This window comes from Argiope bruennichi, chromosome 4, assembly GCF_947563725.1.
Source record: "Argiope bruennichi chromosome 4, qqArgBrue1.1, whole genome shotgun sequence".
Taxonomy (NCBI): Eukaryota; Metazoa; Arthropoda; class Arachnida; order Araneae; family Araneidae; genus Argiope; species Argiope bruennichi.
The window spans coordinates 124,678,959-124,699,339 of record NC_079154.1 but is presented as its reverse complement, the minus strand read 5'-3'; the positions used below and the strand labels follow the sequence as shown (position 1 = coordinate 124,699,339).

General features: G+C 27.3%; 1 protein-coding gene across 2 annotated transcripts; it reads left to right on the top strand.

Annotated features, from left to right (window-relative positions):
* Window positions 1-10,330: 10,330 nt before the first annotated feature.
* Window positions 10,331-16,856, top strand: LOC129965984 (sorting nexin-21-like). 2 transcript variants are annotated; one of them, XM_056080307.1, is made up of 3 exons: window positions 10,331-10,756; window positions 13,680-13,804; window positions 15,677-16,852. In XM_056080307.1, the coding sequence occupies exons 1-3, from the start codon at window positions 10,609-10,611 to the stop codon at window positions 16,358-16,360; spliced, it is 957 nt and encodes a 318-aa protein (XP_055936282.1). In that variant the 5' UTR covers window positions 10,331-10,608; the 3' UTR covers window positions 16,361-16,852. The 2 variants fall into 2 exon arrangements, with proteins under 2 accessions (XP_055936282.1, XP_055936283.1); XM_056080308.1 differs by lacking the exon at window positions 10,331-10,756 and adding an exon at window positions 12,225-12,331 and having other exon boundaries at window positions 15,677-16,856.
* Window positions 16,857-20,381: the final 3,525 nt, after the last annotated feature.

Genomic DNA, 20,381 nt, shown 5'->3' with positions numbered 1-20,381 from the left:
GCATAAATAACTGATACAGAGTCTTGAACTCACACACATTAGGTTTTAAAAAAGTAAATAGAATAAATAAGACTTATAAAATCCTATAAACTAAGCATACATGTAAATTTATTTTCTTCAAAATCCGTTACATATTTTTTTAAATGCTAAATTTAACTTACTTGTAAAAACAGCTCATTTATTTTATTGCTATAAACATACAGATGCATTAGTTACAAAAAAGTTTACTATCTTTATCTTATCAGTAACCGCTCAAATGAATCGCATCAGAGCGACAACAAAATACCCAATTGTAGATCATTAACATCGAATGAGTTTTTACAAATTCTGCAATTTATATAAAGAGCTCAATAATAATAAGCTTTTGTCTTAAACATATAATTTCGATATAGAATCAAGTTCCAAAACGTCCTGGCCCGAACCACTTAACTGGCCACATGACATAAGGATACATACCTCTCGACGCTATGACATTTTCTTTTGTATTAGGATTATTATGGTTATTATTATTTGAAATATTTATAACTGGAATTTCGTGGGAAATCGTATTTATATCCAAATTACAGTCTCATTAAGACAAACAACCTTTGTATTAAAAGATTTTCGATAACTCCAATATCTTAGAAGTTAGAGGCTGAAAAAGGGATTTTTAAGCACTAATTTTGACTGTTTCTGACATCAACACTTTATTTTGCCAGTTAGTAACTTAGATGTAAAAAATTTACCTTTACTTTTCAGCTTGCCAAGAGGAATATTTTTTAAATAAAGTTCTAATGGCTGGCTCTAAAAGTTGTTCAAGGAACTTTAGTAAATAACTACAAAGGAAGTAAATAAATACAAATAGGAAATAAATAAAAGTTTTAGTAAATTTAATTTGCTTTACATTTCCAAACAATCTATAAGACTTCGATTGTACAAATTAATGTTATTAAAGGGAAACATATTTTGGTGTAACTACAAGAGTACTGAATGGTAATAAAAAGTAATATGACGCAGATGTATATTCTTATTTTATTCATTTCTGAAAAGCTTCAAACGTAATAGGCCTTAATGTGGCATTTAATGCATGTGTTTAACTAAATGATAAACATCTGTCTGTATGTCACTTATGTCTATATGTATAGATATTCTATGCGCTTCTTGAAATGCATAGAAGGTCAAATGTTCCTATATTCATTTCATATTTTTAAAGTAAAGTAAGATGAGAGTCCAAAATATGTTATCTATGTCATCGTAATAGGTTTTGTTTGTTTGTTTGTTTTTGCGGTGAGGGCCTTTTTATTGCATTGTTGTGATAGCAATATTAGAAGAGATCAAGCTGCCAAATTTCTTAAAAATTGCATAAATTTGAAGCTTGAAAAGCTAGAATCTATTATGGTTCTGACAGGCATCAGATAAGCTGAAGAATGAGTATTCCTGAGTGAATAATGACGGATTTGTGAAATTTACTCGTGTTGATTTTGGGTCCTTTAATTACTCTATCTGTTGCTTTTTTTTTTTTTTGGCCTGAATTTTTTTTAATGAGTGACATTTAACAAAACGAAAGGAGGCATACATTGCAGAAAAATAATTGTAGGTAAATATCATCTTCCATTATTCGGAATAATTGTTTTAATTTGAATTGGTTTCTACAAATATCTGTATATTCACGAGGTCACAAATTTTGTACAAGTATTTCGGTAGATGGCAGATTGATACTATCAAACCCTTAGCAGAAAAATGGATCGTTCCAATTACAACGATCCTAATTTTCTCCGAACATTCAAATTTCAATTTCACCATCATTAGGAGCATCTTCAAAACAACCGTTTGCTTCCTTCTTGGAAACTTTCGATTTCCTTCTTTAAAAGCTCTTCAATGACAAATAAAAATTGAACAAAACAGGATCCGGGAAATAAAAAAAGAGAGAGAGACAGAGAAAAGCGAGCATTATCAAAACTCGAGGAAGAGGCAAACTAAAAATAATCTGTGTTCTGCAACTCAAACAAATGTCAAAATGAAATCTAACGAGCGGCATTATTATGCAACGTTCCAGGGATCGCATCATTAATCTCTTAAAAAACACACAAGAATTGGACAGAAGGAAAAAAGAAAGAAAAAAAAAGGCGAAGCAAAAGAAAACGTTCTGTATCCCTGCTCAGAAGGAAAAGCACAACATGCTTACAAAGGCCGGTAATTAATTGCATCGACAAAACGAGAAAAAGCGAATGATTTTTAAAAGAGGATTCATCACATTAATGATGTTGAACTTCGTCGCGGGCTCTTTGTGTGTCCTTTGGGAAGATCCATTCGTCCTATGTATATACATATTTCAGTACAAAGCTACTTTTTGCGTATCTTACTTTTTTTTTTACATTTTCAATGTATCTGTAATGCTTTTTTAATGAGTGGTTCAGTTTTCTTTGGGCTGTAATATACATGTTTTATCAACATCTATAATATAGAAATAAATATGGAGAAAAATTGCATATGACTTTCTTTATTTCTATCCCAGATGTGCAACAGACAATATATCCTATACAATTTATCCTTTTTGTTACTTAATCTCTTCTGCTCGGCTATTTGAAACCTCATAGCGATGAATAATGTATGGTATCTATAGAAATTATTTTTTGAAACCCTCTGCTGTCGCATACTTAACTTACGTTAAATCCCACAGCGATTAACTCCATAGTTATTAATACCATAGAGATGAATGATGTATGGTATCTCTAGAAATTATTTTTTAAAGCGTTTTGCTATTGTATATTCAGTTTACGTTAAAACATAATGTTTAATATTTAAATTTTTTAAAATTAAGACATATTAAGGGTGTGAATTCGCAACTCCTATATACTTTTTTTCTGCTTTAAGCAGAGTTTACAGGAGCCCAATTATTGCGCGCAATGGAAGGTCACTCTTACATCAGGAAGATCACGTCTCCGTAATGGGACAATGGCAAACAGTTTTCCCGATAAGACAACCGTTTGCCATTGTTCCGTTGGGGTCACGTGATGTTCCTGAAGTAGGCGTGACTTTCAGTTGAGCGCAATAGTTGTCCTCGTGTGAACGCTGCTTTACAAAGCTAAGCTATACAACTCAAATAACTCATGAAAACTGTTTAAGAATCACTAAATCTAACAATATTATCCCAAATATGTAATATTGCTCCCCTGAGCAGTAAGTCTCAAAGTAAAGAAGAGACTTTTACAGATATTTCTAATGGCTATTGAATGAATGCCAAATCAATGACTCTCGACTTTACCGCCTATTTGGCGATATTGTTCTCTATAATGCAAGAATTTTGATGATAACTGTTTCAGGACTCGATATCAGTAGTTCTTCTCGAATATTCTATAACCTTTCACGGAGACTGTAAGGAAGCGAGAGAACTTATGCAAGCCAATCAAGTGAATTCTCTTTTTGGATTATTGATCACTGTGCAAGTTCTATCTTAGTGCTTTATGTTATTGCGACTATTAAATCACGTTTTTCTGCTTGTGCATATGTGCTATTGATTTCTAATTTCTGCGTGTTCTGTTTTTACGAAAGTTTGGGTTGTGTTTTATTGCTTGAGTTTTCGATTTTATAGAATAAAGAATCACTATACGTTATCTATTTCTCACTGCACACCAACCATAAGGATTATCCGCAACAATACTTTCGAAATTGACTGCATTAAAAATGGTTGCACTCTGATGTCAATGTCGTTTATGTAAGTACTATCACATCAATAAGCTGTCTTTTTTTGGGGGGGGGCATTCATTATACATTTCAATGAATTCAATAAAAGTACATTGGGTTCATTATACATCCATTATTATATATTCATTCATTCATGCAGTCATTATTTTGCCATCCATTATACATTTCAATATATTAATTATACATTTCAATGAATATATAATTTCAACAATCCAACAAAAAAAAAACTACATCATTTGAGAGGGAGGGGGAGGTTTAATGTGAGACATTTCGCATTGATTTGCTGCTGAATATTTATTTGTATAGTGTTATTTTGTAATAACATAAATTTGAGATTTCAGTGATGTAGAGACTGAGCAGCAAGGTGGGTACAGGGCGAGCGTCTAGGAGTGCCAAGAAAATAGTTGTTAATGCTTTTTTACACGCAAACTTAACTTATTTCCTGTTTTGCCCTTGACATTTCACTCACTTCCTAGTGTAGTAGAACTCTGAAACTTTAAGTATATACAATACGATATTTTAATATTATCAGCATTTGACTATCAGTTAGTCGTTTCATTTCAATCAGATTTTTATCTCATATAAAAGTAGCATCTACCAATAAATATGAAAAAAAGCAATAGCATGAAAGGTCTCCCTGAAACTTTATCACGTGCTCTCGTATAAATACATTTGTGTATTATAAGCTGTATGCCTTTGCCGAATTATAATAACTAAAGAGCCAATCAGATTACGACCATTGGCGATTAATCACTGGGGTACATTTAATTTAAGAGTACCAGAAAACCGAATATGTATTTTGGACGCCTTTCTTCCGATTAATTGAAACCAAAATTTGACTAAGCAATCACAAAATACCAAAAAACCGGGTATGTATTTTGGACGTCTTTTTTCCGATTAATTGAAACTAAAATTTGACTAAGCAATCACAAAGTAACCGGATATGTATTTTGGAAGTCTTTTTTTTCCGATTAATTGAAACCAAAATTTAAGCAATCACAAAGTAACCGGATATGTATTTTGGACGTCTTTTTACCGATTAATTGAAACCAAAATTTGACTAAGCAATCACAAAGTACCCGGATATGTATTTTGGACGTCTTTTTACCGATTAAATGAAACCAAAATTTGACTAAGCACTTACAAAATTGCAATCACAAAGTACCAAAAAAAACCGGATATTTATTTGGATGCTTTTTTTCCGCTTAATTGAAACCAAAATTTGACTATGTAATTACAAAGTAACCGGATATGTATTTTGGGCGTCTTTCTACCGATTAATTGAAACCAAAATTTGACTAAGCAATTACAAAATTGCAATCACAAAGTGCCAAAAAAAAAAAAAAAAAAAAAACCGGATTTTATTTGGACGCCTTTTTTCCGATTAATTGAAACTAAAATTTGACTGAGCAATCACAAAACCATATACCAAATCTAATACATTCAGCCATTTCGTTTATGAGTTATTGCTTTTACATGCAAGCAAATGAAGAATCAACAGACGGTCAATGCATTGAAAGATTTGGTTCCAAATTTGATATGAATTTAGATGTTAAATTTATATACCACATTTCATCTCTATAGCACTCTTTGCTTTGCAGTTATCGTGTTAACTTATATTTGAACAACCATACAGATTGACTTCCTCTGAATAGATTTCAAACAAAATTGGACAAAAATCTATAAATCTAAAATAGAAGTCATATAATAAATTTTATTCATCCAGTTCAAAATGTTTTTGAGTTTTCTTGTTCTGACAGTCAAATATAATTCCAAAAATGTGTTTTTAAGATGCAGAAAGGTCTGAAACACGGAGATTCAACAAAATTTCATGTTGGAATTTTTAGATGATTACCATATTTTCTGTTTGTAAAACTCGTATACAAAAAAGTTAAAAAAAAAATCATTTTTTCAATATTTTTAAAGATGATCTACTTATCACAAATATTGTAAATTAATAGCCATTAAATTAAAGAATAAATAAGCAGCAGATTTAATCAAAAATAATGAATGCATATAAATTCCCGAGCGTTTATCAAAGCATACCATGAACATGATTAAAATTCCAATTCTTTCAGCGTCTTAAGGTTTAATGATTTTGTTATGACACTAAATTTGTATACAGAATTATTTTTCACTTTTATTAAACGAATAAAAGCCTGCTTTAAAACATTTTTATTTCCATTACTTTATTGCTTAAAATTAAATATGACGAAATGGATGAAAAAAATGTCTATGCCATTTATCTTTTTTACATCTTTGAGAGGTTATCGACTTTTTAATACTTTGAGCAAGCTTTTTATATGTTTTAATCATACCTTACTCTGAATTTTAAAACGTTAATTATTAGATTATTCAGGAAGTATTTACCAAATTTTGGGAGGTATATTGAAAAGATCTTTTAACTAACAAAGTTTATCTACTAATGCCCATTTTGTTTGATAATATTTTGTCATTTTATAGGAAGTTTCATTCTTCCATTCTCATAGAACGCTTCAAGCGTATCACTAAAATTATCATGATGATGTTTGCAAATTTTGCAAAAAGACAGAAAAAAATGATAATCCGAAGGTGCCATATCAGGACTATATGAAGAATGGGATAAAATATACCAGCCAACTTTCATTGTGTGCTCAATGATAGTCTAACACGTCATCTAACATTATTATCCTAGTGAAAGATTATATCTTTACGATTAAGTGCCAATTTAATAAATAGCTTGAATAAATTCTCCATCTTACCACCATGTTTAATCGAATTAATTATTTAATTCTGTTGGAACAACTCGTAATAAGAAATATCCCTCTAATCAATATCGCTAACCGAGAATATCATTCTGGAAATGGACATTGACTTTTAAGATGGTTGCTGATTCCAATAACTCTTTGCCTGCTGTCCCTCATCACTATTGTACACGAAGTCAGTTTTAGAAATTGCCTATTCAGCAATTTTTGTGTAAGTGTATGCATATAAAAATATAAAATACAAACGAATATTTTTATGGCATGTTATGGAATCCCGAAATAGCATTTTGTTGAGTTAAAAATCAATGCAAATAGAATAATTTATATCTAATTTAGTTTAATTAAGGGCTATAAATTTGTGTTAACAGTTTTAAACTGTTTAAAATTGAGAATAGGAAGTTACATGTTAAATGGATTGTCATTAATTGAAAATGAATTAATTAATAATATCAAAAGACATTATCTGCCAAATGAAAAAAACTCAAAGAAAAAAAAAACTTTATATCTAACGAACTAAGAAATGCTCTCAAAATGAGAAACAGGAAGCTCAGATCTATCTTAGTGGGAAATTTAAATTTCTGTGACCATTGGATCCTTTTTTTATTTTTATTTTACCAGTAAGTTTCGAACAATGCGGGCAACGAAATGAGGTAAAAGTTTTACAATTAGCAAGATACTTTTCCATTTGTAGGCGTTTATAACAAAATTCACTTGTAAATTAATGGAGAAAATACCTATTTACACATATTTTCTCCCATAATTCACTAGCATTTTAAAAAAATTCATAGATTTTTATCCCCCATAACTTGTGTACAAAGAATAATTACGAATGCGGAATTAAAATCTGGAGTAGAATATTAAACATTTTTGTCAAATTTCATTAAAATTTGATACAAATTTTTATTTTTCTCAAAAATTATTATATTTATAAAAATAATCATCATTTTCGTGTTTATGATTGATAATGCATCAACAAATAATAAAAAAATATTAGAAATCCAATTTTTGAAACATTTCACTCCAAACGCAATCGGTCACAAATATATTTCACGTTTGGGTAGCTTCCAACAAATGATTAAATATACTGCGATTTTAACTTTTAGAATAAATTTTTGATGTATTACAAATATTTTTATCCAAGTATTGTAAAATGGGCAAGATTTTATGGAAATAATTTAAATAAAGTATACTTCATACGCAAATAGTCAGAAAATGATTTTGTCTCTTAAAATATATTTAAAATAATTAGGAGGATCAACGTATGAGTCCCACATCTCAAATGATTGGTAAATTTTTATTTCATCTGAAAGTTAATGACCTCAAGATACATCATCAATGATCCTCTGTTCCTCCCCCAGCTAAATATTTGAGAAATATCTTAAAAACACTATTTTTTGTACCTTTTCTTTGAGGTAAAAACAACGAAGCTCTCCATCCAAACCACTCTACCGAATTCGTTAATTTTTATTTCTTATAAAACTTTAAGACTATTACATAAGTCTTCATTAGTTTCTGTCTTTCACTGCCACTCCAATTTAGGGGGAAGGACACTATTTCATTGTATACTCTATTAGAAAAAAACCATGACAAAGAGGGCTCTAATTATTGTACCTATTTCTCCAGTTTTAATTTCATTTGAAAATTAATGGCATTTAGATACATCATAAGTGATCGTTTGTACCACACTCTAATTTTTTTTCAAGAAAATTTTTTAAAAAAGATACTATTTTATTGTGCATTTTCTGTGGGGTATAGAATTACAACGGAGCTCTCCAACTCAATCACTGCACCGAATTCTCAAACTTTTATTTCTCTTGAAAGTTCAGGATTCTTACATAAATCATGATAATAGCTGTTTCCCCCTACCACCCATTCCATTTTCGAGAAGAAAAAAAACTTTTCATAACACGTGCTCAACTGGAAGAAAGCACCTTGAGTTAAACCTAATTACTGTATTGATTTTGTCTCTTTTTACTTCATTAGAAAATGCAAGATATACAAATACGTCATTAGTGGTTGCTTGCTCTTCTCTATCCTATATTTTCTAGATATCATAATAGAACACCTTTGCACAGTCTTCAACCACAATAACTAAACTTATTTCACCAATTTTATTCACCAATTGTTTCGCCACTTTGCATTTATACTTAACCAATCAGAATGCTCTTTATTTATTTTTCAAATGTAATTTAAAATAAATTTTCCTTTGGTCTGATAAGCTATTGTTTATCAAAGTTGATTGATATCACTAAATGATTAAGATTGATATGGGAGAATAGCTGTTTAGATATTGTTGCATAAAATTTTTAAATATGAATCAGAATTAATCGATGCATTGAACTGACGATTATAAATCATTCAACGGTACGACCAAAATGAAATATTATTGACTTTATTTTCAAGGAAAAACCTTTCTTGTATCTTATGGATAATGAAAAAGTAATATTTAGCCACCAATTAATTTCCTTCTTTATATATATGTATTGCTATGAAAATAGTGTTTACTTCATTTTAAGAATTTGAATATTGATGACTTTAGAATAAAATCATCAATATTACACGAATATTAATATTTTAAAAGAAAAATAATAAACCAGAAGACATCATTTTATTTTAGTGCATTCTGATTAAGGCTGAAATTTCACGAATTTTAATGTTTCCAAAGAAAAATTAATAGATCAGAAGCCGTCACTTTATTTAAGTGCATTGTGATTAAGGTTGTAATCTTTAAAAATTTCAGTATGTGTAGGGCGTACTTAAATAACGGGTATGGTTGTTTCTGCTAGGCTAAGAAACAATTTTATAAACTTTATGCGATCTGTGCCAGATTCAGTGGAAATGTTAATATTGGGAATGCGAAATCGTGGCATAACTAGTCTGTATGGGGAACTTTAGAAAATTAATTTTAAAAGACAACGATTAGAAACAAAATATTTGTAAAAATGAGTTAAATGCACTAAAAAAAAACTAAAAGAAATATTTAGATAGAAAAAGGAGCATGCAAAAAGCTGATATCTTAAAGTGGGAAGGGATGGTCTGTGAATAGGATGTAATAAAGGATTTTATATAATCTAAAAACGAATCTGCTTAGTCACACGTTTCGTGCTAGAATTCCAAATATTCGACTAATGCAAGATGACTAAAAGAAAAACGCTAAAGATCATTCCTTTTAGTTAAAAATTATTCCTGAAATGTCCTTTTGCTTAACAGGGATTAGGATGTAAGCAATTGCTATCGTATTCATAAGAATGTCTACCTTGACGTGTTATTAAATTTAAATCATCGTGAAATAACTATGATATTATTGCGAGATGACTTATTAATTTCTATAACATATTATTAATAAGAAGATTTGCATACGTGAACTTAAAAATAGGTAAGAAAATTAGGTAGCTTTCTCATTCACACTGGGATACAATTGGCATACTATGTTTGCTTTTTCCTGATGAAGATTCAAGAAATATCAAGTGTGGGGGGGGGAATTTTCTGATGGCGCCATCTATGAATAATTTTCATAACTAATTAGCTAATTTTCATAAAGACTGTACTGAGTCCACAAGTAAAGATCTTATTTCATCCTTTCAGAAAAATAACATTAATTTTCATACAGAATGGCAAACATGGATGAAATATACAATAAAAGAACTGTTTAAAAATGATGAGTTCTAAGTGCTTTCGGTTACATTTATTTATGGGCAGTTGTAAGAGATTGAAAAATATATAATAAAGTGTGTAAGAAAAATGTTTTCTACAAGATTTTCCTAAAACACTCAATAAACAACATTCCTTTCATCAATTTCTCCACTTTTCTCCTAAGATGTATTAGTTGATGTATGTACATTTCAATAGCAATTTCAGTTTATTGAATGGCAACAGACATTTCCTGTGATGGTCTAATCGTGTGATTTGTTTGGTTCGTGAGGTGTGAGACTTGTTTATCTTTTTTTTTATCAATAGAAAAAGTTTCACTTTTATCTTTTCCGTCCTGATGAGTCATATTTCCATGTGCTTTTACTCAGTTGATATTTTTATCGCTTGTTGGTAATGATTAATTTAATAAACAAAATGTGACGATTAAAATCAATTCTTCGTTTAGTCTTAAAAGGTGAATTGATTTATGAAGTTTGTTTTAAAATATTCAAAACTATAGAATATTTCATTATTATTAAAAACATTTAAAATGCTTCGACGTCTTTTGACAAATGAAGATGACGATAAAAGCTCCTCGATTGACGAAGAATTTGAGGATTCAAGTGTCTCAGAAATCGTTGGAGGAAAATTGTCTTTCAACGAAACTGAAAATGCGAGTTCTTCAGTGGATAAATACCGTGAGTTTCTTCGTTTAAATTTGCATATTAATGATGTAAACGTTTTGTTAGATTCATATGAAGTAAAAGGATTTATATGCCCTTGCGCTTAGTTTAAGTATAATTGGATATAATGTATATTAAAAATTTTAAAACAAGTCAATATACCTTTAAGATATCGACTAAAACGTGTATCGAAATAAAATTTTTGCTTTTCTAAAATTTCATTTTACCATACTAAAAAATATTTATTTAATGCACTTTCAATACTTTTATATATTTCAGTGCCATATATTTAGAGATCGTACCACTTTTTAAAGTTTTTTTAATAAGATATTGGAATTAAATTATTACTCTTTAGACATTATTTGATTAATTTTACATCAATTTTATATTTTCTTTAATCGTAATAACAATACAGGTCAATTGCAATAGATGGCTTTCCATCAAAGAAAAAAGTATATATATTTGAATTTCAATGCTATTATTTTAGTAGTTTCTTATAAAGCATAAAAATGTAATCATATGGTACATTATTCTAATTTAAAATATTTTACATTAGCATTAAGTATATATGTTTGTACTAGATATGGTAAAATTCAGCTATTAATATAAAGATTTCATTGATCAGTAATTGTATTCTTTATCATCTTATTTTTGCTCTTAATATAAAAAATAATTTTAAAAAATATAAAATATCTGTGTAACTTGCTTCTTTGAATTCATACATCATAAAAATTTAATTTTGAAGTATTTTTCATAAAAATCATATAACAAGCTTCTTTTGTCTTTTTTTTTTTTTTGTGTGTGTGTGTGTATCTAATAATAATCTATTGAAGTATTTTCCATTTATATTTACTCTCTTTATTTAAGAAATACTTTGAATTAATATGTTTAACTCTTTATTTACCAAATTATTTTACTGTTAATTTTTCAGTTCCATGTTTGTGCCATTTGTAAGATTAAGTGCAAAATAAGCCCAATAAAGAGGAAAATATCTTTACTTACTTAATTAAAATAATTTAATTGATTTAATTAATAATTAAATATTTTTAATTTTTGCCTTTAGCTGATATCTACTCTTTGCTCTGTGTCCTATTGAATTCTGTTAGAAAGAATTGTCATATTACAATATATAAGACTGATTTAAATAGTTCTTTTAAGTACCATTGATAAAGAAAAGGTTAAGTAAGGACTCAAGCACTAAAAGTAAATATTTGCAATCAGAAGTACTTATATATAGGATGACAGTCATTTTGAATAGAGCTTGCTTGTTACTTTTCATTTCTTATTGGTTCAAGTTTTTGATTTTCTTGATAAAAGATCCAATTCTAATGTCAGGTCACAACCATAGATCATGTCATAAATTACTTTTCATCTTTTATGAAGAATGATAAAAGAAACTTTGAATGTATATTGAATACTCATTCATCAGCAGCTGTTGTGTTGTCAGGCTATGTAATATCTATACAAAGGTGTTTTTAAAAATATTTGCTTTCAAATTAGAGTAACTATCTGGAACTATGGAATTATTTCACTTAAAGAATAAGTATTACGCTATTCCTTTATGGACAGTGAAGAAATACAGTCTTGAAAGTAATATAAAGTTCTATTAATTTTCTAGTTATCTGTTATGGAAAAAAATTCCACTTGCCTTTTGCTTTTACATATCTTTTAAAATAATTACTGGCTATATTATTGTAATATCTGCTAGTATTAATATCATTGCTTCCTTATTTTTATGTCAGTTAAAAACTATAAATTATAAGAACTATTCTACAAAATAAACTTTGTACAGTTTTTATTTTGAAAAATTAAAAATGGCACACTGGAACCATTTCTCTCTCTTTCTCTCTGTGTGTGTGTATGTTTATTTGTTTGTGATTATATATAAAGATTTGCTGAATTTATGAGGTGATAATTGCTTTTGTTTAGTAAAAATGTGTGCAATTTACTTTTCTTTTGTATTTTACATTTCATTCAAACTAAAAGATTGAAGAAGTGAAAGTGAAATAATATAGGTAAACAATGGCTTTCATTTGTGAAGTATTTTATAAAAATGTAAAGCTAAATTATTAGAAGTATTATAAATTATAAAGAGAAAGTTTATATATATAATTGGAATAGCTATTAGCTGTATTCCATTTTTTTTAAAAAATATTTAGTGCAGCAAATTACAAAAATATGAACATTTCTTTTTTTGTGATATGTCCTTTTTTATGTTAAGATTTTAAAAATACATTGCTTCTCTAATGATCAGCTTAGAAAAAACCTCCATAAAATGAAAGAATTACTTCTATTTCACCTTCTATTAAACTGCTTGATTAATTGTTATAAAATCTGAATTCTCTGATATTTGAATCAAGATTACTGATTGTTTAAAGTATATTTTGCACTTCTATAGAAATTGGAAAGAAGTGAAGAGTGCTGATATGAGAACATTTAATTTCAAGGATTAATTCAGAAAAATGTGTCATATTCTTGAGTTAAAAATGATGGAAATAAATGAAAAGTATCAAATTATGAAACTTTCTTTATTCTAGTTGCTTTTTCTCTTAGCAATATTTTTAAGATATGACATTTTTTAATAATGCTGAGCAATACAATTTAATCGACGATCTTTATTCATGGGAATGATTTTATACACAGCAGTAGTTCTATGAAATATTGATAAATCAGGTATTTAATATTTTTACGACATTTTTTTAAAGATAGATTAACTTTTTTTAAAGAGTAAATTACAATAATAAAAATTTGGTAGTAAAATGTGTTTATTTTTCTTATTAATTCAAAAAATTTTTGTCTTGTTTTACTATTGTTTTTACATATTTTTTAGTATTTTCAAATTATTCTGGTTGTGATATTGTCATAGTATCATACTTTAATTGTATATTTGATTTATTTATCAAATTCAACTTTTGAAATATCTGAATTTTTTTATCAGGCTCCTGGTCAGGGATATCAGGAACAGAAATTTCATCTGGATTATCACCCAGGAAATCATCTCAACGTGTAGCGTTTGAGATAGTGTCAGCAAAGACTAACAGTGACTCTAAAAAGAAATTTGTTGTGAGTCATCTGACATTTTTTTATATCATTTCTAAGATAAGAACTGAGATAAAATCTTTATTAGTCCAAAGAGGCATTAAATTTTTTTATTAATTTGGAAAAATTTATGAAAATATAACCTGATGTATTAATTTTAAACTAAGATTTTCAGTTTTTTTGATATTCTCTTTTTTCTTTTTTTGTTAGTATAATGATATTATATGTCTGAAATATGCAAGCAATTAAAATAATTTTAATGAAATATTACTGGGGTGTTAACTATTATCAGTTGATAATATTATTTAATAATTACTATCACTTGTCTGAAAGATGTATCATATAGTTAATATAATTCATACTATTGATTAAAATAATACTATTGACCAGTATCAGTCAATAGTATTATTTTATAATAATACAATACTTGATTAGAATTTTAACACCATAAAATATTTTCTTGTTTTTTATACTTTTTTTTTAATGATAAGATGAATCATTAAGAAAATAAAGTGTATACTAACATATTTTTTTTTTGTAAACTTTTGTTTTCAAGTTACAGAAAAAAGTTTTCATTTTTACTTAAGAAATGATTAAAAGTATTTTTTTATTATAATGCATTTTTAGTTTATTTTTAGCATATAAATATACGTACTAGTATATAAAATAATGTCATTAATACTCAGTATATTTTTTAAATATTGCAAGAAAATCTTTTTTATACATGTATTATAAAATAATGAATGACCCATTTTGAACTTGAATAATTAAACTGCAATTGGTATGTAATACTTATTGTACTTTTATTTTTTTAAAATTTGACCTTGTACTTGGTCTTGCAGGTAGAAAATTAAATAATATTTCCACCTTTGTAACAATAATCCTACCCTTTGTAACAATAATGTAGCAGAGTCTAAAAAGAAAATTAGCTTGCACCCATTGCATTGTCTCAATAAAAATTAATCAACTTGTATTACAGATACAATGTTCAACTTTTCCAAAAATATTTGGTTTTTGCCAATACACGATTTTTTTAACTGTTGGACCTGGTTACACACTGTTATTTGTGACTGCTTAATATGGTTCCTCTATCTTTCCAACAAGATAGTCATCTACACATCCAGTTTATTCAAATCTTGCTCAGTTTTTATTATTTCCTTTGCTAGTTCTTTGAATGTACTGAACTTAGATTGGAAGTTTGACTTGATTTGCACAATACTAAGATGGCTTTGGAATTCCTACGCTAGAAATATTTGCTCTTCCAAGATATACTGTATCTTTACACAACAAACTTGCAATAGAACAATAAGTGTTAATATTCTTCACAAACACAAAATATAATATGGCCCAAACTGATAGAAAAGAATATTAATTCTCTGTTCTGTAGCAAACACTGTTTTTTTTTTTTTTTTTTTTTTTTACGGCTCATATTCATACTAGAATTACCAGTTGAAGAATATATGTTTTTTCCCTATTTGTTCAGAAGATTGTCGATTTCTTAATGAGCAATTTTCAACTAATTTGAATATTACTTTTTAAAACTTTATTTTTTTGATAAAAATGCAGGAAGCAATATATTTCAATCTCTTACTATATTTTAATTATTTGCATATAAAGTAGGTCAGTCATTTTATATGTAAATGCGTATTTAAAAAGATTTGTCTTGAAAAGAGCCTTAGTTCAAAAGAAGAAAAGTGATAATATACTAGAGTACATATAAATTCCTTTAAGTATCAATAATCAGTAGCTTATACAACAAACTCTTTGTTGAAATAAAAACTAAAACTATTGTTATGGGAGGAGAGTATACTAGCTATTTTTAGTATTTATCGATATTAATATGAATTTTATACTTTTGTGTGATTTCAAATAATATTTACCATAAATTTTTTTCAGAGCTACACTGTTTTGATAAAAAGATCACCTGGACTGGAAACACAACCTGGTGTGCTGGAACGACGCTACTCTGATTTCTTGAGCTTATATCAGACTCTAAAAAAGTTATATCCAATGCTTTTAAACAGCTTTCCTTTTCCTAAAAAAGCTATTCTGGGGAACTTCACTGCTGACATAATTGCTGAACGAAGTGTCGCTTTCCAACATTTCCTAGCTTACGCCTATTCTGTCAAAGAACTGAGGCAGTCAGCCGAGCTTGCTGAATTTTTATACAATAGAGAGATACAAGAAGCCCATGCCATGATGAAACTTGCGCAGTTTGAAGACTCTGCAGTTTTGTTGGAAAATGTGTATTTCATCCAAGAAAAAATATTAGATGAAGGCCACTTTTCAACCTATTACACCCTGTGTGTTCTTGTTGCTTGTTTGAATGCAGTGGACAATGTTGCTGAAGCCCAAAAGTATGCAGAGATAGCTTTGTCTTTTGCTGCTGAACATGAAAAAAATGTGCTTACTGCACCTTTGATGGTGTTAGCTGTAAGATTGTGGTGGGCTGTTGGTAAAGATAAAAAAATTTTGGAGAGGCGATTACAAGAACTTAAACAGTCAGGTACTAATATAGACAAGCAGCCTACACTGCTAGAGCTAGTTTTGCATCGTGAATGCCCCCTGAAACCAATTTAAAATTAATTTTAAAACCAAAGTTATTTAAAAAAAAATTATGTTAATAGATTAGAAGAGTTAGAATCCTTGTTCTGAGGTACTCTAATACAAAGTATTTAACTTTGTGGATTCTTATTTATTGGTTTGCTGTATGCTGCAGTGTGCATGTAATTTTCAGTGGTTGATTTTCAAATTAATATATGTTATTGAAGATCTGATAGACGTGGAGAGCATATCCATTACTTTAGTTTTTTTATATATACACACACATATGTATTTATTATTTATTTAAAATATTGACTTGGTGATTCATTTTTATTATTTTAGCTTTATATATATTTCAATTCAATGAAATTAAAGCACTTTCTAAATTACGGTTTTAGACAGAAAAAAGATATTTAACATTTTTTTAATAAGACTTTGAAGATGTAAAGAATATTTTTTTATGTATTATTAACATTTTATTTTAATAACTGTACAACACTTACTATATGAAATTTTTGTGGGCAATAATTAGGTTGTTTTCATTGTAAATTTTTAATGGAAGTAACCATTTCTATGATTGATAACTTTTTATAGCTTCATAAAATTAATTATTATTTATATATTATAGCACAAAAAAAGCAATCATAATATAAAATGTTTAAACAATATATAGAATGCTAAGCATTTGGGAACAGAATATAAAATGATTAAATTTCATATCTGTGGCATTCTACATAGTATCAAAAGACATATTAACTAAATATGAAATTATTTCACTGAAGATATTTCTAATGTCATGCAACAAGGTATGAATATTTGTTGCTTGCTTCTGATGGAGAACTCCCCATTTGCATTATTAGCCTTTTTCAAAAGGTGCTTTGCATTTTTGCAAAGTGTATCTTTGTTATACTTTCTTATAATATTTTATTTATACAGCATTTTCTACATAATGCTTAAATTTTACAAATATGGTTTCGGAAAAGCATATATCATATAAAAATAAATGCTTTTCATAATTTTTATAAATAAATTCATATTTTGTTCAAAAAATGTCAAGCATTCTATATATTGCCTGGATATTTTATATTATGATTGCTTTTCTTTCATTATATATAAATGTCTTAAATATGATGAGGGAGGACTACTTTTTATTATTATTATTGAGAAGGGTAAAAAACGCATCTTTTGCTTTTCAAAATTTCTAATGAATCTGAGATTTTTAGTTTTGCAATAGTTATTTGTAAATAGCATGAATGTAAAAGTAATTCATTTTCTAATTTAGAATAATGTGTATTTGTTACAAAAGGTATCTTAATTTTAACTATTAAAAATTATGTTAAAATTATTACCATTTGTATTAACACAGTATCATTTTTTAAAATCATATCAGTAATTGTAAATCTATTAATTTTGCGTTAATTATTTATTTGTTTATATTGTGCTGTTAATTTTAATTTTTATAATTTTCAGAAAATTTCATTTAAATCTAATTTTCCTAATTTTAGGTTGTGATATGAATAATTTTAGAAAAATCTATTGATTTATGTACACAAGTATTCAAAATTTCAAGGATTTTTTTTTTTTTTTTTTTTTTTTCTTTTTATCATTTCAATTTTAAAAATACTTTTTGTTTTTCAATTGTAGAGCTTATGCAGAAATAAGAATTATTGCAGACAATCAATTATATTTTCCTTACAATTCATATGTGCCATTCATTTATAATTTTATGATTAATGGAAAGAAAGGATATAAAAGTTCATAACTTCAAAACTATTTTCAGTGTGCTATAAATTTATTTATATAATTCAAAAAAAGGAATGTACTTTTCAGTTTAACATCTCCAAAAACTGAGATTCTATAATACAGTTTGAATATTGTTATTTATCAGTTAAAACTTATTAATGTTTATAAAAAATTAATTTTTATTTTGTCTTGTACTTCATTTTAAAAACAATTTGGGAAAATATTATGTGTTCAAGAAGGAATATTTGAAAATCTCCTAACACTACATAATAGGACTTCTTCCAAATTTCTAATTGGAATTTAGATCAATGGTAGAAAAAAAATTTGCATTAATTATTTGTTGTTACAATTTAATGACCGAGTCATATTTTCACCATAAAAATTCTAAGTTGAAAAAAATGGTGAAATTTTTTATATCTAGAATATTTACTATCTAAATGAGAGTAGCTTTATGTTATTCACAAGATATCCCACAAAATTGGGATAGACCCTTATTTCTTTAAATAATGCAATTAGATTTATACTTCTACTGATCTTCTTCATACTACAGAATTTCATTTAAAAAGGCAGGTAGTTGTATGAAAATATAATTGCTCCTGAAGAGATTGGTAATAAAAAGTTAAATTAATTATATGGCCCCCATACTGGAAATATGTCAATAAGTATAAAGGTACATGCTTCTGTGTGCAAAAGTTATTGAAATGTTAAAAGGAAATTTATTTGCTTGGAGCACTTTTTCCTTATTTGGATATTAGTGAAATATTTTACTAATTGGCACTTTTACATGAAGGCAGCCATATAAAAACGTAATTTCGAATTTTTACAATTAACTTCCTTAGAAGTCAATGTTTTCATACAATTGCCCATCTCATTTAATGAATATTGTAGTTGAAAGTACATGGCTAGGTAAAGGCATTAAGGAAAATAAATATTTTACTTTTTTAGGATATCCTATCTATATAATTTAATATTAAAACTTAACTATATTTTTGAAATTAAATGTAGAGGCACCATTTCTGCAAGTTTCCTCTGGTGTGGGGAGATACAATTTACTGTGAAAGTTTTAAAAAAATTAATACTACTGAGAAAGTATCTTTTATTTTTGTGAGGTTGATTATTTGTGTGATTTCTTTAACATATCTACATTATTTAAATACTAAATGTTATTCACATATTTTAAGATAATTTAGACTGCCATTTTTTTTTTCTGTTTTGTTAATTTTAAAGCATGTTTTTGTAAGATGTTAAATAATCCATTATGCTGATTTATAGGAGAAAAATTGGAAGCAATTTTATTATTGAATTAAATGTTGCTAGCTGTGATAATGTAGAGATCATGTTATATTTACATGTATTTATTAAAAACATTTTTTGTTATCTCTTTAACATATCTATAAGCAATTGTAAAATACTTTTATGTAAAGATTATTATATATATATTCGATTTAAGATTGAATCTCATTATTGATTGATTATTTATAACAAGTAGAAGTTAGCTAGATTTTTAGGCTAAACCACTTTCTTTATGTAAAGATAATTTCTGCAGCTAAAAAGTGAAGCACGGAATTTTTTTCCTTGTAGGATCTGAAATATATTTATCTACTATAGTGTATAGTATTAGATTAGTGTAAATATAACTCATATTTTACTCATGATTACACAGAATAATATGAATGTAGGCATTGATTGTGTTTTGTTTTTTTTAATTAGTCATGAAAATAACATTTTTTCTTTTCTCCCATTTTGTAAAAAATTTCACTTCTTTTCTAGTGCATGCCATTTTCAAGAATAAAAATATACAAATAAGGTACCATATGTTTAGAATATTCCTTTTACTGATTAATAAGTGTGAAACTAAGGTACCTCTAAGAAACATAATTTCCTGCTAAAAATAATAAACAAATTATTTATTACTTAATTTTTATATTAAGAACTAGATTCAATTATTCAAGTTTTTTTAATATTCAAATAATCATGCAAAATAGTTACATGAAAAATACATATTTTCTGTGCAAAACATACCCTTTTACATAAATTAAAAAATAGTTGAATATGGAAGATATTTATTTTGCCTCCAAATTCACTGGTTGTTTTATTCAAGTGCTATAGAGAAATTACTTTTGTATTAGCATGTAATGAATATGTTATGAAATGTTTTAATGTTAACTTCAAATTGTTGATGCATATGCAAAATAAGATGGATTTAAATTTCATTTGATTTCATAATAAATATTTTTTTGAACTAATGTGTATCTATTTAATATAGAAGCTAAAATTATAATAAAAACACACTTTTTTTTTTTTGGTTTATTAA